Source organism: Lobosporangium transversale, assembly GCF_002105155.1.
Source record: "Lobosporangium transversale strain NRRL 3116 chromosome Unknown BCR41scaffold_4, whole genome shotgun sequence".
NCBI classification, from domain to species: domain Eukaryota; kingdom Fungi; phylum Mortierellomycota; class Mortierellomycetes; order Mortierellales; family Mortierellaceae; genus Lobosporangium; species Lobosporangium transversale.
Window position 1 is genome coordinate 818166 of NW_019028982.1, and position 24389 is coordinate 842554.

Consider the following 24389-nt stretch of genomic DNA (forward strand, 5'->3'; position numbering starts at 1 on the left):
TCCTGGTGACTATTCTGGCAGGGCTTTGATGAATCGCATCCACAGAAAGGGGCATAGGCATAGGTATAGTGTCTACATTCGTCTCACCAACAGAGAGTAGGCCAAGCACCATTAGAACAGAGATGAAAATGAGGTTGGAGCGGATAGTTTGCATGTCTATCTGTATCTACGATCGTATGTCTTTTGCCTCTTTTTTTTTTTTTTTTTTTTTTCCTTGTGTGTAAAATGGCTACTCAAGGACTGAGGATGGGTAAAAGAATATTTTGAAAAGTAAAAGAAAAGAGAAGAGAGAGAGAGAGAGAGCTTTTACCATATTTAAAGGGATTCCCATTTGGACCCAATTGTAAATGATCTCTTTTATATCCCATTCCTGAGAAAAAACATCAAAAATAAAAGCATTGACCATTTCAGACAATTAACGTTCTATTAAGATTTGTCAATGTGTCAATGACAGTAGAATTATTATGATTGGCAAGAGCTCTGTGATACTTCAGAACACATACTTCAACGGTCTCTCTCCTTTTTTTTACGACAATGAGTGTGTGCCACCAAATAAAGCCTCCTTGCTCTTGGTCATCTCTCAATTATTTGTCAATTACATATATATCCTGATGGCTCTTTCAAACGCCAACTCCTAGTTTATTTATTATTTTCAATGCTTGAGTATGGTGAGTGAGAGTATGAATGTGCAGGTATGCGAGTGGAGAGTGGAGAAGAGGGGAGAGGGCAGGTATGGAGGAAAAAAGCTAAAGTAATGTATAATAAGCAAATTGATTTTTTTTTTTTTTACAATTCAGACAAAAGCTTGCTATAAAGCTTGAGACCGCTCTGGATAATCTGCTTCTCTCCCACGGCGCAGACTTCGCCATAGTATGCAGGGCCGGTAAGACCCGACTTCTTCAATGCTTCCAGATCATCCTCGGCCGAGGTCTGATCTGAGACCTTGTAGGCATCTGCACGAAGGTGGATCACCTTGAGAATAGCCTCCAACACAGCCTTGCGAATCCTGCGGCCAGTCTCGTCCAGAGGCTTCACCTCGGGCTTGGGTTCCTCCTCATCCTCCTCAAGGCCATCCTCCTCCTCAAGAGCGCGACGGAGGAAGATGTCGTTGAAGTACTCTGTGGCAACCTCCAAGCTATCCTGAATCTTTACAAACTGATCCTTCTCCATGAAAATGACGTTCAGCAACATCAACAGACGGTCATCGATTGTTCCGTCGTGCATCATATACATGATATCACGAGGGAAGTCATCCTCGTCCTCTTCCTCTTCCTCTTCCTCTTCATCAGAGTCATCATCCTCAGCCTCCTTCTTCTCATGTGTATGAGCGTGGCTGTGCCCATGCTCGTGATCGTGATCATGATCATGATCATGGTCACCGCCGCAGCAACCATCCTCCTCAGGATCATCTTCGCTAATGAAGGTATCCTCATTTTCCAAGAACCAGTTGAGACGTTCCTCCACAAGAGCCTCGTCACCAACGATTGCAAGGGCGGTCTTCTTGACCATGTCAATCTGAATGGTGGCAGTGTCATGGGCATTGTCGATCTCTGCAAAGCCATACTTGGACAGGAAGATCTTGTTGGGGAAGGGGCCGTAGTGACGAGTAATCTCTTCACCCTTTTTAACATCCTCATCCAAGATGATGTCGCATGTGTCATTGATCTCGTCCTCCCAGTCTTCATCATCGCTGTCCTCCTCATCGTCGTCACTACCGCTCTGGGCCTTTTTGGCAGCAGCGCGCTTCTTGCTTGCACCAGATAACTCGGGTGCCTCTTCATCATCCTCCTCCTCATCTGAATCAAGCTCATCCAAGTGCTCGCACGAGAGGGCACCACAGATATCACAGACATCCTCATGGGTCAAATAGTCAGAGTTGGGCTCGGCTTCGTGGTTCACTCTATAGACACAAAAATAAAAACAAACATTTAGTTTTGTCATCATTAAAGATTGGATGTAAAGACAAGATGGTAGGTTCATGTACAACTTACAGGTCAGCAAAAGGGACAAGGGCAGAGACATGGAAGTTATCGACATCCATAGCACGAGAAGAAACATGGGCGGTCATGAGCCTGAAGTGCTCAAAGGAGAAGAAACGTTCCTTGACTTCCTCTGTAAAGATGTCGGGGTGCTTGGCGAGAAAAGGGATTACAATCGAGTCATAGTCCTCACGCATGTCCTTCTGTAGAAGATGAATCAATGAGGAAAAAAAAAAGAAAATCAAGTCAGTATTATTATTATTATTTTTTTTTTTTTGGCAAAGACAACAACGTAAAGGGCGTTGTGTGATTGCCGTGTATCGTCATTGTTAGACAAAAATAGGAAGAACACATGGTCTTGTTCAACTGCTTCTGGTTCACAACTGAGGCAAACGATCATACTTTTGTGTGTGGCGAATAAAAAAAATAAAAAACAAAAACAAATACAATAGCAAACAAACAAACACATACAACATATCCTTTTTTTTTTTTTTTTTTAAAGAGAAAAGAAAAAAACGACTTACAAGGTCAGTCTCGATTTCGCCATAGACTTCAGATTTCTTCATGATCTCACGAACATCTTCAGAAAGATCGGAGGCGATGAAGGGACGACGACTGTCCAACAATGAGAGGTAGACAGACCAGAGAGAGTCCTTTCCTTTGGAATGCTCATACATGCATGCGAGGGTCAGGCCAACATAGCCCTCAATATCCTCCTCTTCCAACAAGTTGGCGATGCCGGTGGACCGAACAGACAGGACAATTGTCTTTGGTACCTGGATCGCTGTTTTTTATGTATATATTTTTTTTTATGCCGAGGAGAAAAAAAAAAAAATTGGATTGAGTAAACTGGAATATTGAAAGACAAAAAAAAAAAAAAAAGTGCTTTCTACACAGTCGATAGAAAGGGGTGGACAAGATGTTTTACCTTCATAACCAGCCTGGAGATCCTTTTTGGCATAGATCCCGAGACCGTGTTTGCCTTCACGGATCTCGATGGCATCACGGTCCCAATGAATCTCATTCTCTTCAGCCCAAGCAAGGAATGCATTCAGATCTGATGCAGACATTGTGAATTATAAAAAATGAAGTGAAAATAAAAATAAAAAAAGGAATGAGGTGTGAATGAGCAGAAATAGAGAGAAGAAGGAAAGGAAGAATAAGAGAGACAGGAGAGGCAAGAGAGAAGCAGGAAAAAGAAAAAAGGAAAAAGAAAGAGAAAGAGAAAAGAGTGCAAGAGTATAAAAGTAGGAAGCAAAAAAGGGAATGAAAAGACGACAGCGTAAACACACACACTTTCTTTTTTTTTTCTTTTTGTTTGTTTGTTTATTTTTTATAGTTTTTATTTTTTATCGTTTTTATTTTTTATTTTTTAACGTTCAACTGATGGGGATAGAATGAGTAGAGTGAATGAAGGTAAATTCAAAAGACATGCTCTTCTTCCTTCCTTTTTAACCTTTTTTATTTTCTTCTTTTTTCCTTTTTTATTTTCCCTTTTTATTTTTATTTTTATTTTTATTTTTATTTTTTATTCCTTGTTCTTTGTCCTTTGTCCTTTGTCCTTTGGTGGTTGCACGCGTCTTGTGGATAAAAAATCAAATCACACATCATTTTATATTCAAATCAACTTCAAACCAAAAGCGCTTTTGCTTTGCTTGTTTGCTTTGCTTTGCTTTGCCTTACTTATTTGTTTGCTTGTCTGCATGCTTGCATATGGTGAATAGGAATGTGTGGAATGTTGCCATCTGTGTGAATATCTTGCCTGGCATTCCTCATTTCTCAACTTTCGATGGACGATAAGCTTTTTTTTTTTTTTTTTTTTTTTTGTGTCTGGACTACCGATATCTTTCATTCTTTTAAACTTCCATTAAATACTAGTCTGCATTAGGCTAATACATTTTTTTTCCCTTCTTTTCTTTTTTTAATAAGATCATCCTTACTAAGCATCACTGTGTTCATCTATTTACGACCCCAGATCGTTCCAAACCATCCACTAGAGGATTCACTCTGTTGACGAGGATGGCCTGCTCTTTCTGCCAGTGCATCATGGTTATAATCCATGTGATTGAAGGCAATATCAAAGAACAGTGGTTTAGCCGGGATCGCCTGCAGTGTCGGCGGGAAATCAACTAGATGGGGTACCAATGGGTTACTCTTCGATGTAATCGATGTTGGATACGTATCCAAATGCTTGATCAATGCAGGCTAAAAAAAAAAAAAAAAAAAAAAAAAAACGTGATCCAATTCCAGTTGATTCGAACCGGTCATTAGTCAATAACGTCTATATCCTTTTTTACAAACAAACCAAAGCAATGAAATTATACAAAAACACATGATGTATACCTCATCCAACGACTTGTCATTCAAGTCCATAGACGACAGCTTCTCCTCAAGACTTTCTTCTTGTCCATGTTCCAAATACCATGCCGCATGCACCTGACATTTCCTGCCCCGGATCTTGCTCTCCATTTCCTTCAACTCTTCCTCGGTCACATAAAACGAATCAGCCTCATGTTTCCCAATCGTCCTTCCGAGTTCGCTACGGATCTGTGTGGCATAGCTCTGTGCACGATCAAACAATGCAATGGCCTCAACATGACGTGACAGCTTAAAGTACGCAGTCGCTGTGAAAAAGCATCGCCAGCCCTTGTAATACAATAACGCCCTCTCCACCTTCCTCGACAATTCCACATCCGCTGCAACTCCTGGAAGCTCTTGAATAGCTGCCAGATTCTGAAATTTCATTATAAAAAAAAAAAAAAAAAAAAAAAAAAAGGTTATACGTTAGTGTCCTGCTTGCAATAAAAAAAAAAATCTTTAAACGATCAGTCTAGCATGAATTTTACCTGCACCACGTTATCATATGCCTTCACAAGGTTTTGATATTGAACATCCTCGTTCCGATCCGCCGTTGTCTCCTTTCCTTCAAGCCTGTTATAGATATCCTTAGCAAGGAACAAGTTTCGCTCGATCGTATGTCTGAGACTCGAGTAGCTGATGTAACTCGCAATCATGTTCAGTTCCGCTGTATTCTGCTCTGATTTTGAAGACCTGACCCTAGCTGCTGCAACCTATTAAAATACCCAAAATCATAAACATTTTTTCCTTTTGTATCAGTAAACAAGCTGAATATGATCTGTTGCTATCCAATTTTTTTTTTTTTTTTTTTTTTTTTTTTTTTTTAAAAAAAAAAAAATAAAAAAAAAAGCCATCGATTGGAGTCAGCAGCCAACTTACAGCATCCTCTTTGAGCGCCTTCTTGATATGTTTCTCTGCTTCAGCATACGCCTGCAAAACCTTGTCAAATTTCTCCAACTTCGCCTCCTTGGACGCTCCCTCCACATGACTGAGCTCTGCAGCAGTCTCCTGCGCTTTAAGGATAGCAGTCGCCAGCTTAGGATCCTTCAACGGTAACTGTTTTGATCTCCAGGTGATCGAATGCAAATCCTGGGCTCTCGCCTGTCGTGTCTGGCCAATAAGATGTTCAATCTCACGCATCAACACATCTGATCCGGATCCTTTATTCACCGCTGACATCTTGACAAGCTCCTCCACGTCCACAACACCATCCTTGGAAAGACGAAGACGGTATCCACAGAATTTGATATTCGGATCAATCTCGTCCATCGCAGCATGACAAAGTGCTTCCTGATGAGATGTCCCTGCGAGAGAGAGTTTGTCATAGATGGCCCGTGCAGCAGAGAACTTCTCAAGTGCACCCTGCCATTGTTGAGCCTGAAAGAGCACATATCCAGACATGAGTGCAGCATATGCTTGGGCATCCAATGCAGTCCTAATATCCACCATCCCTGTCTTGGCTGAACAGATTTCTTCCAATTGTTGAGCGAACTTTGCAGCCTTCTTTAGCCGGTTCATGTAGTGGCTCTGCTTGCGACTGTCATCCAATGCGACTGAAAGTCCCTTGATCTCCATGGCATAGCCCCAGGCACGCTCCGCCTGGAAGAGTAACAGATGTAAATACCTGTAGATCGAAAAAAAAATCCATTAATGAGTAGAGCATTAGATGAATATTGACTTATCCTTTTCTCTGCCTTCCCCTTCTCCCCTCCATTCTATTCAAAGGGGCTTTTGCAATGACATTGTCATGTAAGCCATACTTTTCATCAGTCACAGTTTCAGCAGTGATAGGACGAGCAACAAAGCTTTTATCTTTCCCATGGGTGAATCCGAGGGTCTTCCTGATTCTGTGAAGTCTTTGCGTACAATGGTGTCTGTACCGGCCATACTCCTGACGACGCAATCCATACGCGTTTCTAGCTTCGTTTGTGAGCGACAAGACTGATTTTGGATACACATTTGAAAGAAAAAAAAAAAAAATTAGTTAGTTACGGGATCACGAACCGATATCATAATTGCTTTTCCCTATAACTCAAAAGACCAAAACACGTTACTATCGAGCACGAAGGGTGCACCAGACTTGGCCTTGGGTTGATCCACGTCCATGAGAATTCCTGTTTAGATGAGATCAGCTAATGGTCAGGAGGTGGAAAAACAAACAAACAAACAAACAAACAAAAAGGTCCTTTCCTTCTTATTACAAAGTTGTTGGAAAGCCTTTCAAAGAGCCCTGATCCGTAGCTCTGCTGTATTTTTTTTTTTTTTTTTTTATTCTTGCCTTTGAAAGTTTATATTAAATGTGCAAGAGGATTGAACTTGATGAATGAATTTACTGATGACACATTGCTCAAAAAACTGCAATTCTGAAATTTGCACGTGATATGCCCATATTTGGTGGCGTTTTTTTTTTTTTTCCTCCTTTGTAGTTTTGAGCTTTAGCATAGATCCCTAACTACATATTATCATAAATATATATATATATATATATATATATTTATAACCAACCAACAGACAGAAGAATCAAGCTATCCAGCAATTAATCAAGACCGAAATGTATAAAAAATGACTGGTGACTATCTCTATCCCCAAAGACAAATTCTCGCTGGCTTCGTTTCGTTAAAATGGCCACACACACCCAAATTGTTCTTCTACATAAAAGGCCCAACTCTTGACAGCAAAGAAGTCACCGAAAATAAAATAAAATAAAACAAAATAAAATACATGTAAAATAAAATAAAATATGTCGGGCAGTGCTCTGTGGCTGTGTACGTTTGGAAGTCCCTCTTTTACTTTTTTAAAATACGAATTTGAGATACCGTTTAGGTGATCTAAAAAAGAATTTCTTAATTTAAACCGATCATATGAACAGAAAAAAACTTAGCCCAATTCAATTCACTGGAAGCTCCTGCATCTTGAGACATTTGTAGTTTTGTAATGGCACAAGGAAAAAAAAAAAAAAAAAAAAAAAAAAGACGAGCATGAAAACATGAATAATCTGCATATGAACTTTACTCACACAAAGAGACGGAGAAACAGAGGGAAAAGAATGAGACAGAAGGAGAGAAGGCCGAGAAAGAGATGAAGAAGCAAAGAAAGACGTGGAGAAAGAGAGAAAGAGAGAAATGAGAGAAATGAGAGAAATGAGAGAAATTGAGGGAAAGAAGAGAGATGAGCTGGAATAGAGATAGATAGAAAGAGGGATAGAGACAAAAAGAGCGCCCTTTCGTTGGCTGAACGAAGGAAAATGCACCACCTGCCAACCTCTACCAGAAGCTCAATCCTTTCCCTCATTAACATTCTGAAGATGATTTTTGAAATCATCAAGTGTTAACGCTGGATAATTTATAAATTTTATAAATTTTATTTTTTTTATGACAATGTAGGACTCATGGGGTGCATGTAAAGGTGCTAAAGATTCTGAACACAAGCTATGGAGAGGGACCATTCAGCAAGTTGTCTACTGCCGCAAGTTTTGATGACTAGAAAAAAGAGAGGGCTTCAATGGCATTGAATTTAGCCGTTAGACATGTAATCAGAGAATGAGGAAAGGGGGTGCATTCTCCTTTTGGAGTGATAGCATCAGCTGAGAGTACTAAGCGTTGGCTGTGGTGTTTGCTAAGGTATGAAGAAGATCAAGGCACAGCCTGTCTAACAATTAAAGAGCCCGTGATATGCATGTAAATGTGGTCTGGGCTTTGTGATTGGGTGGCACCAAGCCTACTCCAACGCCAACACCAATCGCCACGACCTGACAGGAGTCGAGGGTAATCATAATTTATAAAAATTGAAAGGTTGAAGATAAATATAAATAAACAAATGCTCCACTCTCATCTCCCCATACCTCTGTCTCCCCAAGTCTATCAATTGGTTCGCATACAAATGTTCACTCACCAATCTTTAGTAACTTTTCCATGCATCAAGAAAAAAATAATGGAAACGGCGATTTCATCAAGGTACTTATTAATAGGTTCCTTGGCACAGGCGATAGCGATCCTGATCGTCAAAATGGCCCAAGGGCAGTAGCACGCGATAATTCTGGCGATCTCGCTTTGATGGGACAACAAACATCTACCGGGGAGGAGGACAGCATCAAAAGAAGACAATTCAGTATCGCAAATTCGTCGGAGCAGCCATGAGCACGGAAGACTCGTGGAAAGGGAAATAGATTTACGCACCCATCACAATATCTCCTGGCATGCTGGGGCAAGGCCAAATAGGAATAGTATCCTGGAAGACAATGTGGTATTGAGGCAGTTCATCAACTCACAGTTTGACAAGAAAAGAATTGGGGAAAGCATTGTGAGATTACGAGACTATGTCATCTCTCAGGTTTATCAGGATAGAAGTGCGCCAGACTTGTCGTCAATGCAGACACCTGAAGGGTCTTGGCCATGGAAAGATGAATTGTTCTCGTATATGGGCCTCATTCCTGCGATTGTTGCAGCTACAATGGAGATCCAAGACACAGAATCACTCTCGGCGACAATTGCAGCGACAGTTGTAGTGATAAGGTACTTTAAATCTATTGAAGGGGAAAATGGCGGCCTATGGGTTTACACGTATCGAGCGTCCAGCTGGCTGGCAGAACAAATAGAGCCAAGCCAACTTGCAACCCTCTTGGATCAAGCCGGTGATCTATTTTAATGATGAAAGATAAAAAGCAATAAAGATCTGCATTAAATTGACAAGGAAGGTCCAAAATGAACTGAGTAATAGCAATGCTATAAACAGTAAAATACATACGATAATGAATCTCCTTCACTAAAAGCCTGCTATTTAAGCAAGCAAATACGCCACATCCTTATTTTCGCTTTCAATTTGATAAGTATTGAGAACACGCTAATGTTTGTTTTTATCGAGTGCTGCAGCGCAGCATGTTTCACATTAATTTAATTCCCCTTCACAAAATCAAAAGTATCTCTTCAACTCTACCATCCAATCAAATGCTCTAATCTTTTTTTCCAAGGCGCAGCTCACCCTATTCTGTTTATTTTCCATCTCGTCCTGCCACCCTCTGCTGTTTAGTCCAAAACTACAGGCCCATCTATCTTGTCAACACTACATAAGCTTTGGAAGGAAAAGAGAAGGAAAGAAATCGAAGGAGATGAAGCCAATAAAGGAAAAGAGGCAGGGGATCAATTAATAACATTTGCAAACAGTGGACAAGATTAGAATGAGAGCCTCGTCTCATAAAGTAATATTTTCTTTTTTTTTTTTTTTTTTTTCCTTTTTCCTTTTTCAGAGACAATGGTTCTCACCGTCTATTGTGCATGTAAATATTAAAATATGTCTCTTGGCAAGGACCAATGTTTAATCGAAACAGTCAACAGCAACAGCTGCCATGATCTGATAGAATTTTCATTTATAAAAGAGGTATTTCATAAGCCCTCCTTCATTTCTTTCCTTTCTTTGTTTATTTTTTTCCTGGTCTTCATATCTACATATCTCCGCTTATTATTCCTGTCCCTTCAAGTCTAAAAAAAATGGAGACACACTCACAAGAAGTACGAGAAATAAAGGAAACACTGGCGTATATAGAGAATGGGACCACCGTAAGAGTTAGTGTAATACTGAAGAGATTTCTCAGTTCTCAAATCAAACTCAGCAGTCAAGCTTCGGAAGGACACGACAATCCTTGGGACTCTAATGTCTTCGACCCTCAAGTAGATGAGGAGACCACAAATATGAACAACATTCTTGGGACTGGCGAAAGCGACCCCAATAACCATAATGACCAAAAAACAGCAGAACGAAATACTTCTTGGGGTTCAGGCCTCATGGGACCGCAAACACTCAGCATGAAGAACGACAACGCCAGAGAAGGCAAATCGGTATTGCCAATGGACCAGATCCAATACGAAGAAACTAAACCGATAATTAAGTCTATGAACAGTATCCAGGAAGGGACTAAGATATTACGACGGTGTGTCATTGAAATTTGTCAAGAAAGAGGCACGTTAGACTTGCTGTCAATGCAGACCTCTGAAGGGTCTTGGCCATGGAAAGAAGAACTGTTCTCGTGTATGGGTCTCATCCCTACGATGGTTGCAGCTACAATGGAGGTCCAAGATACAGAATCACTCTCGGCGATAGTTGCTGCAACCGTAGTAGTGATAAGATACTCTGAATATTTCACAGGAGAAGATGGCAATCTATGGGACGCTTACACGAGTCGAGCGTCCAGCTGGTTGGCAGAACAAACAGAGCCAAGCCAACTTGCAGGCCTCTTGAACCAAGCTGGTGATCTGTTTTAAAGATTGTATAATAAAATAAAATGGTCAAAGCAAGCAGGCAATCCCATACTTCCTGGCTCAATGATCTTCTCAATATTGACTACAGAAAAGAGCAAAGAGTTAGACAGCGCATTGTAGCTATGCGTTCTTTTGTTGTTGTCAGATACGCGCTTGGTATTGTACTCGGTTTAACATTATGAAGAAAGCAAATGAATTGGTTGATATATGTATATCCCCAAAGAGCAAAGAACCGTATTTTTCTAAGTGGAAGCGTTGGTTACGAATATTCTCTGCCCTCTTTTCATCTCTCTGCCTGACTAGACTACCACAGTTGGTTGATCTCTATCAAGTACACGCCGTTCGGGCTATTTTTTTTTTTTTTTTTTTTTTTTTCCTTAATCTGTTATTGTTGTTTTTACACCTCAATATGCAAGCTTTCCATTTCCATTACAAAATTTTATTTCATTAGAAATGCACTCATGGTAAAGTTATATTTCCTTGTTATCCATGTCTTGGTATCATAGCTTGGCGCACGAAAAACAGGGAAAAGAACGCCGTCCATTCCGCCGAGCATCTTCGGAAAGCCTTTTTCCTCTCTGGAATAGCGGCGTATCACTTCCTTCTGCTCGGAATTGGGTCAGACGACAAACCGAGATGCTAACTCTGCATGCAATGGCTTTGACACCCCTCGATGTATAGTTATGGAAACTACCGCGGCCAACACTGGAAAGCAGTACCACCATAGCAATTGACACGCCAGAAGAGCCAAGGAGCTTTAAAAATCATATCTGCAAGCACTTTGCAATTTGTAAGGTAGTTGCTTCCCTGGACGAGCTCCAACAAAAGGTCGAATTGGACCCGAGAGACATGCAAAATGTCAAAGTGGTTGGACGTGTATTGGCCGAGCACTCTATCACGAATGTCGATTGAAAATGAGATAGGGAGACGTGATCTAAAATATCAACTGTTTCTTATTTTATCATGGGGTTGATTATATTTCTCAATAGCCTCGAGTTTTTTCTTTGGAGAAAGGATGTCAGATTGCAATGTATCTCGGCACTCTCCCTCGCAATTCAACAGGAGGTGTTGCTTTTCATTCGATTGAGGCGGGTTTCAATGAAGAAGTGAGAATAACAGTGGGAGCACATTGTTGTAGTGGAATGGGGCGTGGGAGCGGGGGAAAAGAAAAAAGAAATTCGAAGATGAGAAAAACCTTAATTGTATTCAAAAATTGTATTTGGCTGTGCTATTCGTATCACATTTTCGACAATCTACAATCTACAATCTCCAGAATTGAGAAGCCCCTGGAAAATTGTTAATCAACTTGCATTCTGGGGGACTAAAAACAATCTTGGATATTGCTTCGCCATAATTTAAGCATTGACCTAATCTAGAATATAAACAAAAAAGAATTTATGTATATCATCCCCTTTTTCATTTCTTTCTTTATCCATTTTTCCTTTAATGTCTCCATTTATCTTTTCTATCTCCAAAAAATACAAAATAAAAATACAAAATGGAAACTACCCCACAAGAAGCAAACATAACTAAAGCCGCCGACAGGCTTCTCGCCCCCGATGATAGCAACTCCGATTGCTACAGTGACCAAGAAGCGGAATTGAATGATTCTTGGGACTCAGATGTTATGGAGCAACAAATATCCAGCATGAAGGAAGACAGTGTCGAAAGAGAAAACACAGTGTCGCCAAGGGATCTAGAATCATCAGAGTTAGAATTGCCAGAGGATGTAGTAATGGCACTGAAGCTCGCCCCTGAACACCACAAAGTGTTTCTTCCGAATTTGAACAGTGTTCAAGAAGACAATGCGGTATTGCGACAGCATGTCATTACTCAAGATTGGGACAGTGGAAACACGCTAGACTTGTGGTCAGCGCAGACATCTGAAGGGTTTTGGCCATGGAAAGATGAGGTGTTCTTGTATATGGGTCTCATTCCTACAATAGCAGCGGCTACAATGGAGGTCCAAGACACAAAGTCACTCTCGGCGACAGTTGCGGCGACCATTGTGGTGATAAGATACTTTAAATCTATTGAAGGGAAGGATGGCTTCTCATGGGAAGATTGCACGAGCCGAGCATCCAGCTGGTTGGCAGGACAAATAGAACCAAGCCAATTTGCAAGTCTTTTGGACCAAGCTGATGGTCTGTTTTGACGATATTAAACATGAAATATAAAATAAAATGTTTATTGATTGCCAAAGGAGATCTCATCACCTGTGATAATTAGCACCAAAAAAGAGTGTAGCTATAGTTCCTTAGGCTATCATCTTTCCACATTCTTCTAGTCGTCGCTATACACTCCTTCGAACTGACACCTTTTTTATATATATGTACTCTTACCTTTCCAAAAAAAAGAAAAAAAAAAAAATGAGGATCAACAATTCAACTCACAAAAAGTATAGCTTAAGTTGTTGACAGGTTCTCAGCGCAATCACGCACTCCAATGAATCACCATAGACTCGAACAGTATTCGCGGGAACAACGCTAAATTATGGCAGCACAGCAGTCCACATTTTAACAACCACCGTTACAGCATTTGAAATATAATGATATGTAATTGCCTAATTCAGGCCTCATTCTTTATGGATCTCATCTCTACGGTAGTTACAGCTACAATAGTGACCAAGATACTGAATCGATCTCGGTGACGGTTGCTACGGTAGCAATAAGGCGCTCTAAATCTATTCCGAGGAAAGATGGCGGCCCATGGGACGTTTACACGAGTCGAGCGTCCAGCTGGTTGGCAGGACAAACAAAGCCAAGCCAACTTGCAAGTCTCTTGGACCAAGCCGGTGACCTGGTTTAACGATGGGATAAGGGAAAAGAGGTCAGCAATAATAAATAATTAATAATTAGTAATAAATAATAAACAAAAGCAACATGCAATGATAAGGATGTCCAATAAAAATGAAAGACCCATGTTACAAAGTAAAACAGGATGATTCTGCGGTTATTTAAGCAAGAGGACGTGTTTTATCTGCATTCTTACCTCAGATCATTTTGATATTTATCGAGAACGCGCACTTTAGGGTATCGGCTTTTCATCTCTTTATTATTGCTATTCAACACTTTTACTTTTCATTTTTTTTCTTCCTTTAGTAGAAATAAATATGTAAATGGGATGAGCAAATTCATAAGGTCACAGGTTTCTCAGCGCCAATAGCAGCGACCGCATCAATTAACATTTTAATAACCACCATTACAAAGCTCAAAGTGTAATAGCATGAAATTATCCAACTCAGTGCCTGCCCCAAACGGTGGTTACGAACTCGAATATTGCGGCAGCATGTCATCCTTCAAGTTTATCAGGGCGGAAGCGCGCCAGTATTATTATTAATGCAAACATATGAAGAGAAGGCTCTTAACTATGGAAAGATGAACTATTCTCGTGTATGGGTCTCGTTCTTACGATAGTTGCAGCTACAATAGAGGTCCAAGACACAAAATCACTCTCGACGACAGTTGCTGCGACCGTAGTAGTGATAAGATACTCTGGATCTATTGCAGAGGAGGACGGCAATTCTCGGAGCTTCTACGCAAGTCGAATGTTATATTGGTTGGCAGGGCAAATGGAGCCAAGTCAACTTGTGAGGCTCTTGAATCAAGCTGGTGACCTTTTTCAATGATAGGAATTAAAAGTTTATCGACCGAGAAGGTCTGAATGACCTTTTTGGCAATTGTTAGGTTTGCTAATAGCGGTAGCTAAAAAAAACTATTTGGTGCCATGTGGCAATGCATTTTCCTTGACCAAAAGGCCTGTGCTTCTATTGGTATTGATGTCTCAAAAAACGCTCTAGCGTCATTTTCAATTTGTTATTTAAATATGTTTTTATTGCGCGCCATCACCCAAGATTACTACTTTCTTGTTTTATCTCATCTTTCAAAAAAAAAAAAAAAAAAAAAAAAAAAAAATGAAGGCAACAACTGGAGATCAAACACTTTGTGTTGAGTCGGTTACCGAAAAAGACCAAAAAGTCCGAAATGTTGAACATTCGGAAGTGCCGATGGCAGAAATATTCAGAATGAGCAATATCATGGAACACACCGTGGTACTCCAACAGCATACCAGTATTCAAGGTGACAGTACTGAGCAGATCAAAACGTTGTTGTCGATGCAAACATTTGAAGGGTCTTGGCTATGGGAAGACGAATTACTCTCGTCCCTTGGTCTCATCTGTGACATCGTAGCACAAACGATGGAGGTTCAGGACACAAAGTCGTTGTCAGGAACACTTGCAGCAACTGCATTGACTATAAAGTATTTTAATATATATTTGAAGGCAGACATGGATGTTTGGAAGTTGGAAGTCGAAAAGGCGAGAGCTTGGATAGATAGACAAGTAGGGCAAGTTAGACTAGCAGAACTTTTGAGCCAAGCTGAGGAGCTAATTGCTTAAGAAAGAAATAAACGATGTCTTTTTTCGTGACAGTGTGAGGGAAAAAAAGCCCGACATTGCAACAATACCTGAGCCCCCGATTTGGCTCCAGTTATGACAGCAGCCAAAATATGGCGGCACAGAATAGCCGTCGAAACGCAGCTATCAATAGAGCTCCGGTAAACACAGGAACTTCAGATGATGTAGGATGGATTGAAATATTATTGGTGTTGCTATACGGCCACATTTCTCTACTCGAGTAAGACTCGACAATCAAATACAAAGAAATATCTCAGTCAGCCGTGGCTAATGCAAACAGAGTTAAAGAAGACAGTGCGTTCGATGTTGCGACAGCACATTGGCCAGTTTGATGAAAGTATGTTAGCCCTACTATTAATGCAGACGCTTGTGAGGCCTTATTTATGGAAAGATGAACTACTGGCGTGTATGGACCTCATTCCTTCGAGAGTTGCAGCTACAATCGAAGTCCAAGATAGAAAATCACTCTCGGAAATGATTGAAGCAACTGCAGTAGCGGTAGGGTAAGCTGAATATAGTATGAAGGGAGATGGCAACCAGAATGCTTTTAGTAAAGTGCATCCCGCTGGCTAAGAGGGTAAACACAGTCAAATCAGCTTGCGGACCTCTTGAGCCAAGCCGGTGTATTCTTTTATTGACGACGAATTTTTTTCCGATTTTAAAGGAACGTGCGTCTGCTTTCCCCACGTGCACACAAAGCAAGAACCCATCCCAGAACCCTTGTTAGTATCACTATGTGTTTATATCATGACCAGAGTGAGCCAGTCAGAGAGACATTCGAGTAAGTGATCAAAAATCAGGCGAGGATATAGAGTCAAGAAAGTATAAACTTGGAAGAAAGTGAATTTATTTGAAGAGAGAAATGCCGCATGTTTAAAATGATTAACAAGTTCTTCCATAAAGTTGTTAAGCGGATCGTGTGAACGATAAATACATTTTTATTCCTGTGTTTAAACATTGGCACAAAATACGTTCCGTCCTTCCTTTCATGTTGCCATCTTTATGACTTTATTTCCCACCTCGATCTGTTTTTTTTTTTTTTTTTTTTTTTTTTTTGGACCCATTTGATCAAAAAGAAAAAAGGAGCTATACGGCTATATGCGACAATAATGATTTGTGCCTAATTCGATCCATCAACTTGTCAATGCAAACAACTAAGGGCTGTAGCCAATGCAAACAGCTGAGGGCTGCAGCTAATGCCCTGACTATTTGCGTCTGATGGAATCTAGACCATCTATAGTATACCAGCCGTTGAGTAAGCAAAAAAAAAAAAAAAAAAAAAAAGGGGGGAAAGAAAATCACGGCCCTGAACTCTCTGTTTCCGTTTACTCTTCTCTTCTCTTCATTCTGCTCTTTTTGTCATTTCGTCCCCCAGGCAAATACCGATCGATTATTGTACACACATATACTAGCTGGTCATCTATTTAATTTCCTACTCTTCAAAAAAAAAAAAAAAAAAAATCAAACCAGTTATCCCTTCATGACACGGAAAAGTAGGCTGAGAGGAAATCCGAATTTTAGCCGGCCCATACCAAAGACGGGTGCCTCGGATATAAGCAACACCGACGCGAAAAAGATCGTGCGAAGGCTACCTGGCTCGAGTATTAAAAATAATAACAGTATTAAAGAAGATGATGTGATATTGAGGCAACATCTCAGTTCTCAGTTTGACCACAGCAACCACAGCAACCACAGCAACCACAGCAACCACAGCAACCACAGCACTCAAGGAGTGAAAGTATACATTAGTCCTAGAGACACTGATGTTTATCGCCCTCAAGTAGGGAAGGGGGGCACACTTATGGGCAATACTCCAAAAGGTAATGCGATATCGCAGCAGCACATCTACCCGCAACCTGACAACGGTCATAATAACAGCCATGACGTCAGAACCATAGGTGTGAATAATGCTCAGGAAGCCAATGATACCTCTCGGGTTTACCAAGGTGGAAGCGAGTCTGTCTTGTCAATGCAGGGACCTGAAGGGTCTTGGCCGTGGAAGGATGAGCTATTCTCGTGTATGGGTCTTATCCCTACGGCGGTCGCAGCTACGATGGAAATCCAAGATACTAAATCGCTCTCAGCCACAGTTGCTGCAACAGCTGTCGTGATAAGGTACTTTAAATCCATCGCGGGGGAAGATGACAACCCATGGGACGCTTACACTAGTCAAGCGTCCTATTGGCTGGCAGAGCAAACAGAGCCAAGCCAACTAGCGAGCTTCTTGGATCAAGCCGATGACCTGTTTTAATGAATATAAAATAGGGTATTCTTACGGTATGGTATGTTCTACTGACTATAATACTAATAGAAAAGAGTTTGACACCACGTGTCTGTGAACCGTCTTTGAATAAACAATCAATGGCTCCATCTGTTAAAAGTCCCTCAACCCCCTCATTTTTTTTTCTCATTTCCTTTTTAAGCTAAGAACCAACGAGATTGAGTAGCTTATAGGCATCATGTTCACCAAGGCACATGCAATTGTGGTCCGTATGGCCTTTGATGCAAAAGTAATGGAAGACTGCCGTATAGGAGGACAATGTACTCGAGAGTGTTAATGGTCAATGGGTAATAATCATATAAATGGCCATAACCGAAAGAGCGTTGATGGAGCAGTAGCAATCCTGGTAATGGTGGTATAAGATGAGGACTATAATGATAGACCTGTCTATACAAGATAAATTGGTATTAGTCATAGTCATGCAAATGAAAGCTCGATATTTCCTTGTGCTTTGGTAAGTTGCAATGACTGTATATGAACGCTGTCGAGTCAAACGCTTGATGAGCCGTGATTATTGAAAGCAGAACTATTTTTAAAGCCTTGCTTGTTTTTGAGGCAGTAAGAGAGGGTGGGTGCCTAAGATGCCTCATCAACCTCGAGGAAGCTTTCAGCAATCGAATTGATGATCCAATATTTTGAGATAGCACTGAATATTACTGGGAAACAAAACGTCATGAAGGCAATAGTTAGAAAGAGCAAAAAGGCTAACAGGATTCATGGGCTTTACCCATGACACGATCGAGAAAAAGCAATTAGTTTTCAGAGAGAAAAGGATGTAAACTTTTTTTTTTTGAAACAATTGAGAGTAGAGATATATTACGATCCGACGATCAGTTTGTTCCGCATATACCATTGCTGTCAATTTGGCAGATTAGATGGTAATGACAGCTTGGCTCAGCACAATTTCCCACCTTGTTTGCACACCCCCCAGCTGGAATATAAAGCCCATGGCATGTCCTTTCCCCTCCCCCTTTTTTTTTTTTACGATATTTCCACAATCCTATCATAGGCTTTTCCTAAAGTCCTTTCATACCTTCTTTTTTTTTAAAAATATAAAAATCACACCGGATACTGAGGCTTTTGAGTGGACACTGAACAACGAGACCCCGCCGGATCATGCTGATTGAACCCATTGCGTCAGTCATCAGAAAAAATGGCAAGGCTTTGGAAGCACAGGAACATGGAGATGAAAAGGAAAAGGAGGTGGAGGTGGAGGAGAAGGTATCTATGCTGGAAAGATCTATGGGGAACATTAGATCTACAACCATAAGCAACAAGAAGGGTGATCCAATATTTTGTGAGCATGTTATGGTTACACTCATCCCTGGCTGCCTTGTCCATTCCTCGTTGGTATATGCAACTGATGACTTGCGACCATGGAAACGCGAGCTCTCATCATGCCGTGAGTTGCTTTCTGAGGTAGAACCAAGGTCGATAGAGGTTCAAGATATCCCGTCAATATCGGGAACACAATCGGTAATAGCCTTAGTGGTTTAATGTCTGGAGATTAGGATAAAGAGAGATGGCTACTTCGGGAGCTGGATATCAACAAAGCAAGGTCATGGATGACGGCATAGGGGGAGGGGACAAGTTAAACAAAAGGATGTGATTTCTTCATTTTGGGCTGTGTGCGCGTGAAGATCACCACTGTTACACAAGAGGACAAGCAGCAGAAATTAGTGGTTCCGCGGACAAAAATAAATTGATCAAGGGGAACTTTTTTTTCTACCGTCCAGAACTGAAGAAACTTTATTCATGTTCAGTGGCCTTCCAATGACTGTCTGGATAGGATTTCCTATTCAATTACAGTTGTAGACTTCATGTTTTTACCTCGATTTAAGAAATGAAGATTGAAGGATGTGGTTCTAAAATTGTTTAGTTTAGTTTTTTTAAACTGCCTGGGTGGCTCAATTCAGCTGGATTCTAAAAAATACTGAAAGTCATTGGGAGGACTCAGCACATGAATTTTTCAAAAGGCCAGCATGGGAAGGAAAGACAAAAATAACTGGTAACTTTGATTAAGAGGCTCGTAATCTATAGCCTCGAACAGAGGAAATAGGGCGTTTACAATGTGGAGATGGAATTGAAAAGAGGAACCGAGAAGTGATCGAGGGCTATTTGCATGCAAATGTCTTTTTTTTATTTTGAAACAACAAAACAAAAATCAATAAATCTAAATGTCACCCGTTTTTATTACCCCCTATGTCACCTGTTTGATAAAAGTATTTTTTACTTTTTTGGAATCTTCCTTTTATATAAAAATCGTGCCTTTTGAAAGCGCTGTAGAGACTGCCGGGAACAAATTGTGCGACAATGACAAGGACTTTCATTCATTAGAAGATGCAGAAGATTGAGGCACCCACTATGGTGAGGAGAGGGCATATATATCACGGGTACAAATAATGATGTTTAAGTGAAATAGAAATGATAAAAAGGCGGTAATGGTGTTGTGGCTGGTCATTAATAGTTATTTTAATTTCAGGTTATTTTGTATCTACTAATCGGGACATCCTGTCGAACTACAGCTATAAGAATCTTTGCGCAAGTCCACCTCACTTAGATAGCACCACAGTCAGGCCTGTAGGCTAGGTTATAAAAGCCAAAGAAACGGACTAAGGAAAAATGCAACCCCCCTCAGAATAAAATTTTAACCTCCGGCTGAGAATTCCCAAAAGTCCCCCCGTCAACATCCCTCTTTTCGGAATTCTTACCCCCCCCCCGTCACCCGCACAATTCTTATCCCCTCCGTCAACATTCTGGAGCTGATTTACAAAAAAAAATAAAATATAATAAAATAAAAAGAGCCCTACTACTCTTTGTCCTGTATCTTTTGCCCCTTAAGCAAAGATACTCTATTACTTAAAACACTTTTTTTTTTTTTTTTAATTTTGTTATTGCTATCGCTATTAAAGTCAAAAACGTTTCAAATGGAGCTACTACGGGAGCTATTATGGGGACCTAATAATAAAAACCATGAAAACCACGAGCCATGAGCGTGAAGAAAATAAGAACTCCAAAAACTTGTTTGGTTTTTTTCTCGGATGCGAGATGAAACAATTAATGATGATCACTAAGCAATAAGAGGGTCGTTGACAAAGTTCTCGCATTATGATCTGGAAGTGCTACAAAGGACGCACTATCCTCATTATCAGAGTAGCCATGGGACATATGTGTGACCTCTTTTTATTCCTTCTGACCGAGAAAAAACTAAAAATAAAATAAATAAAATCTAGCGTTCGCTCTGATCTACTCTCTATCTAGTAACGAGTGAAAAGAAAAGGGAGGTGTGGGAGGGACATATGTCCCATGGCTACTCTGATAATGAGGATAGTGCGTCCTTTGTAGCACTTCCAGATCATTATCCTCGTAGCCATGGTCCATATGTGACTTCAGAGCGAACCAAAAACAGACGTCGTCAAATTTGAATTGGTTTTGCGGGAAACACGGTAGTGTTTGTTGAAAACCTTGTCAGACGACCAATTCCCTTGAACCATGATATCTTGGGTTGATACGCCAGCGATGGCTGCCAAGGTTGATCCTATAGCGCGTGGCTTTGGAGGAGGCCGTTTCGACGGAAGATTTGGAATTCGACGTGTGATTTCATTCATAAAAGTGCCTATGGTACTGACCCTAAGGACTTTAGACTTGTCTTTCACAAAGCGCATAAGAGGATTGAATTTATAATCCTGATCTTTGTGGTGCTCGATTTCGAGAGGTGTGTCCGCTATCCGTCTGGTGTATTCTGTATAGGCCTCGACTGGGCAAATTTTCTTGTCGTTAGGGTGTCTACCTACGAAGATCGACTTTATGATGCGCTGCCCATCGCGTCGCTCCTTAGGGAAGACTATGGTAAGGAGAAGACCCTTTTCATTGGTCTCTGACTTTGACACATCGATGCAACCGATATCATCTGGCCGGAGAAACGCACAAACGCCTAAGAGCCAGCAGAGCTTGCGAGAGAGCTTAGGCATATCAAGATCCACATTGTCCTCCATGCGGAAGTATGAAAGGATGGGTGAAATGTCGAGTGCGGATACGTGCTCCATTTGAAATACGCCAGTACTTTTCATTGCTGCCATGAACCGCTGAAAGTAGATATTGCCTGTGATCACGGATGTGTCGTCGTAAAGCTTTAAGATGGCTGATTTTTTGTTAAGAGTGGTATTCCTACTCCAAGAATAGATAATCCGCGCATGGCATAAATAGTTAACTACAGCAATTGCATTTGGCGTACTAGGGTCGAAGCCTTCTTGTTGAGCCCATACTGCGAAAGCCTCTTGAGTTGGCAGATATTGTCGACGTGTTTTGCTGTTGGCACCTGCTGAATCTAGTAGAGTGATAGCGGATGGTGAGAGTCCTGCATCTAGATCTTTACGTCGCCTCTTATTCTCCATGCTGTCAATGACCAGAGTGGATTCTTGCTGAGGAGATCGCTTGCGCTTCCGACGGCTGGTAGGACTGCTTCCCGAGGGATCGGGATTGGTGGTGCTACTGCCATCTCCTTGATGGTTGGGAACCATATTGCACTCGGCCACCATGGGGTTATTACTGTTGCTGTCAGTTTCTGGGTCTGTATCCTCTCCAAGATGATTGATAGAAGATTCCATGGGGGGCAAATGTAAAGGTTGCCCATCTCTGTCCAGTTGTGTTGAAGGGCGTCTATCTTCAGAGCAGCTGGATGGAATTTCCATGAGACAAATGTCGGTAGCTGTTTGTTCTGTGCCGACGCAAATAGGTCCACCTGATGTGGCCCCCATTGGTGTTCCAGTTGTTGAAAGAATGGGCGACTGATCCTCCATTCCAATTGCGATATCATTCGCCGTGACGGTGCATCCGCTGGGTTGAATGCAGATGGGATGTATGTCGTCCGAAGTCGAGTCCCCGTTGCTAGGCAGTGACGCCATAACGTGTCCGCTAGTCTCATTAGTTCCGGAGACCTCGTCCCTCCGAACCTGTTGATGTGTGCAATCGTTGTCGTGTTGTCGCATATGATGTTGATCATTTTGCCCTGTGTTATTGGTAGTTGAACAGCTCGAAGAACTGTCTGTAGTTCCTTCCAGTTGATGTGGTGGTCTTTCTCTTGTGGAGTCCATTTGCCACTCCATGTTTGATTGTTGATCACGATCCCCCATCCGGTGTCCGATGCATCCGTGTATATGTCCATTTGTGTCTGTTGTTGAATCCATGACAGACCATTCCATGACGTCAATTGCTCCTTCCACCATTGAAGGTTCTCCTTGGCTGGTTCCGTGAGGGTGACCGTGTCCGACCAAGAAGCTCCCTTGGCTTTTAGTGCTGTGTTCTTGAGGTGAAGCAGATTCCGTGTCATGAATCGCGCTGGGAACACTGCCATAGATGTTGCCATTGCTTTCCCGACGAACGAAGAAAGTTCCCTTAAAGAAGTGGCGCCTTTTCGTAGTAGCTTTCCTGCCTCGCGCCGTATGTCCCTGACTTTGGATTTCGGAACTGTGACAGTCATATCCCGGGAGTTGATGGTGAAGCCTAAATGGTCTATTTTCTGTGACGGGATCAACGTAGACTTGGCTTCCTTGATGAGGAATCCTAGCGCTGCCAACTTGTCTTGCACTAGTTGAGTGAACTGGATTGATTGTTCTTTGTTCTTGGCTAGGATTATCAAATCGTCTAGGTACGCTGATATGCGAATTCCTCGTCGTCGTGCCCATTTGAGGAAAGGCTTGAGAACTTTGGTGAACACTAGCGGAGAGAGTGAGAGCCCGAAGGGAAGTGTACGGAATTGAAATTTCCGGTTCTTCCATTGGAACTGTAGATAATGACGATAATCTGGATGGATTAGTACGTGAAGAAATGCGTCTGATAGGTCGATGCTTGTCATAAAGTCGTTCTTCTGTAACATTGCGCATACTGTCGTCATCGTCTCCATTTTGAAGTGCCGCTCTGAGACGTAGGCATTCAACGGTCTTAGATTTAAGACTGGACGAATGTCCCCGGTTTTCTTGGGGATAGTGAATATTCGGCTCTTGAAACCAGGGCCCGAAGCGACCTCTATTGCTCTTTTGGCTAAGAGTGCGATTACCTCTTGATCGATCGCCTTCTCTTCCTCCGCTGCTACTCGAGCTTGGTACGCTGTTGAACTGGATATCGGTGGCCGTTTGTGGAAAGGGATTTTGAATCCCTCGGAGACGACCGACTTGACCCATTCGTTGTCGGTTATGAGAGCCCATGCTTCTCTGTAAATCTGTAAACGGCCACCTACTGCTGGCCTGCAGTCTGTGCCTGACTTGTCTGGTTGGATTGAGGGGTTTGGTAGCCTCGGCCTCGGCCTCGTCCCCCTCTCCTTGGATTTTGGCCTCGCCCAAAAAAAGAACCATTGTCATTTTGATAGTGGGCGGTCTGAGTTTGACCCGATGGATGAGATTGGCTAGAATTAGAAGTGGGTCTGTAAGTATTTGCGCTAAAGAAACTCCGGTTTTGAGTCCTCCTGTTGTACGCCCGTTGTCTTGTCGGGTTAGTAGCCTGACGAACACTCTTTGCCAATTTGCTGGCTTCAATGAAGTCTGAAGTAGAGACAATTGGTGGATCAACTGTGTCCTTGGTGACTGAAATTTTGTGCGCTTGGTAAACAAGGTCCTCCCTGTCGCTTGACATTTGCTGTGCAAGGTGTGCAATATGTTCACGCATTGTCTGTGCGAGCTGTAAACACGCTTGTGCGACCGCAGGGTCAACTTCGTAGGAAAACATTTCCGTGGCAAATTGATCAAGTGGTCTTGTAAGGTTTGCCAATCGTGATTGATAGCGTGAGATTGTTTTGTCCATGGAACTGTGGTGAGAGGAAGAGTCGGGCCAGTCAATGAGTGCCGATTTGGGTGCAGAATAGGTTTGGGTTGTGTTTTTGGCAAAAGACTGCATCTCTTTAGCCATTTCTGTTGCATATGCAAGATCGTCTGCACGGTTTCCAGATTTATGTTTGAAAAAATCTTTCCCGTCCATTGCTGGGTAGTGGACGAGAATGGAGTCGTCAGGTGTAATTTCGTAAGCTGGTTCTTTTGGAACCAAGTAGGGGTTCGATCGACTGGATTCAGAGCTAGTCGAGAGAGCCTCAAGCCGGCTGGTGAGTGTAGCCA

At 41.7% G+C, this 24389-nt stretch overlaps 7 protein-coding genes across 7 annotated transcripts; 5 read left to right on the top strand and 2 right to left on the bottom strand.

Moving 5' to 3' along the window:
- Positions 1-626: 626 nt before the first annotated feature.
- BCR41DRAFT_419188 (hypothetical protein) lies at positions 627-3191 on the bottom strand. Its single transcript, XM_022029722.1, has 4 exons — positions 2908-3191; positions 2504-2763; positions 1992-2182; positions 627-1900 (listed from the first exon to the last, which is right to left on the bottom strand). The coding sequence occupies exons 1-4, from the start codon at positions 3047-3049 to the stop codon at positions 787-789; spliced, it is 1707 nt and encodes a 568-aa protein (XP_021885138.1). The 5' UTR covers positions 3050-3191; the 3' UTR covers positions 627-786.
- Positions 3192-3828: 637 nt separating this feature from the next.
- Positions 3829-6648, bottom strand: BCR41DRAFT_383837 (hypothetical protein). The gene is made up of 7 exons (XM_022027509.1): positions 6616-6648; positions 6392-6451; positions 6098-6278; positions 5217-5961; positions 4826-5050; positions 4323-4712; positions 3829-4184 (listed from the first exon to the last, which is right to left on the bottom strand). Exons 2-7 carry the CDS (start codon positions 6441-6443, stop codon positions 3939-3941), a joined length of 1839 nt encoding a protein of 612 aa, XP_021885139.1. The 5' UTR covers positions 6444-6451; positions 6616-6648; the 3' UTR covers positions 3829-3938.
- A 1600-nt stretch (positions 6649-8248) lies between these two features.
- On the top strand, positions 8249-8981 carry BCR41DRAFT_419190 (hypothetical protein; the record flags this gene model as incomplete). The annotated part of the gene is made up of 2 exons (XM_022029723.1): positions 8249-8457; positions 8546-8981. The coding sequence occupies 2 exons, from the start codon at positions 8249-8251 to the stop codon at positions 8979-8981; spliced, it is 645 nt and encodes a 214-aa protein (XP_021885140.1).
- A 788-nt stretch (positions 8982-9769) lies between these two features.
- BCR41DRAFT_346747 (hypothetical protein) lies at positions 9770-10648 on the top strand. Its single transcript, XM_022022954.1, has one exon. It carries the CDS (start codon positions 9821-9823, stop codon positions 10589-10591), a length of 771 nt encoding a protein of 256 aa, XP_021885141.1. The 5' UTR covers positions 9770-9820; the 3' UTR covers positions 10592-10648.
- A 1438-nt stretch (positions 10649-12086) lies between these two features.
- On the top strand, positions 12087-13396 carry BCR41DRAFT_392741 (hypothetical protein; the record flags this gene model as incomplete). The annotated part of the gene is made up of 2 exons (XM_022028492.1): positions 12087-12732; positions 13161-13396. The coding sequence occupies 2 exons, from the start codon at positions 12087-12089 to the stop codon at positions 13394-13396; spliced, it is 882 nt and encodes a 293-aa protein (XP_021885142.1).
- A 1105-nt stretch (positions 13397-14501) lies between these two features.
- Positions 14502-14987, top strand: BCR41DRAFT_392742 (hypothetical protein; the record flags this gene model as incomplete). The annotated part of the gene is made up of 1 exon (XM_022028493.1): positions 14502-14987. The coding sequence occupies one exon, from the start codon at positions 14502-14504 to the stop codon at positions 14985-14987; it is 486 nt and encodes a 161-aa protein (XP_021885143.1).
- A 1498-nt stretch (positions 14988-16485) lies between these two features.
- On the top strand, positions 16486-17256 carry BCR41DRAFT_392743 (hypothetical protein; the record flags this gene model as incomplete). Its single annotated transcript, XM_022028494.1, has 1 exon — positions 16486-17256. The coding sequence occupies one exon, from the start codon at positions 16486-16488 to the stop codon at positions 17254-17256; it is 771 nt and encodes a 256-aa protein (XP_021885144.1).
- Positions 17257-24389: the final 7133 nt, after the last annotated feature.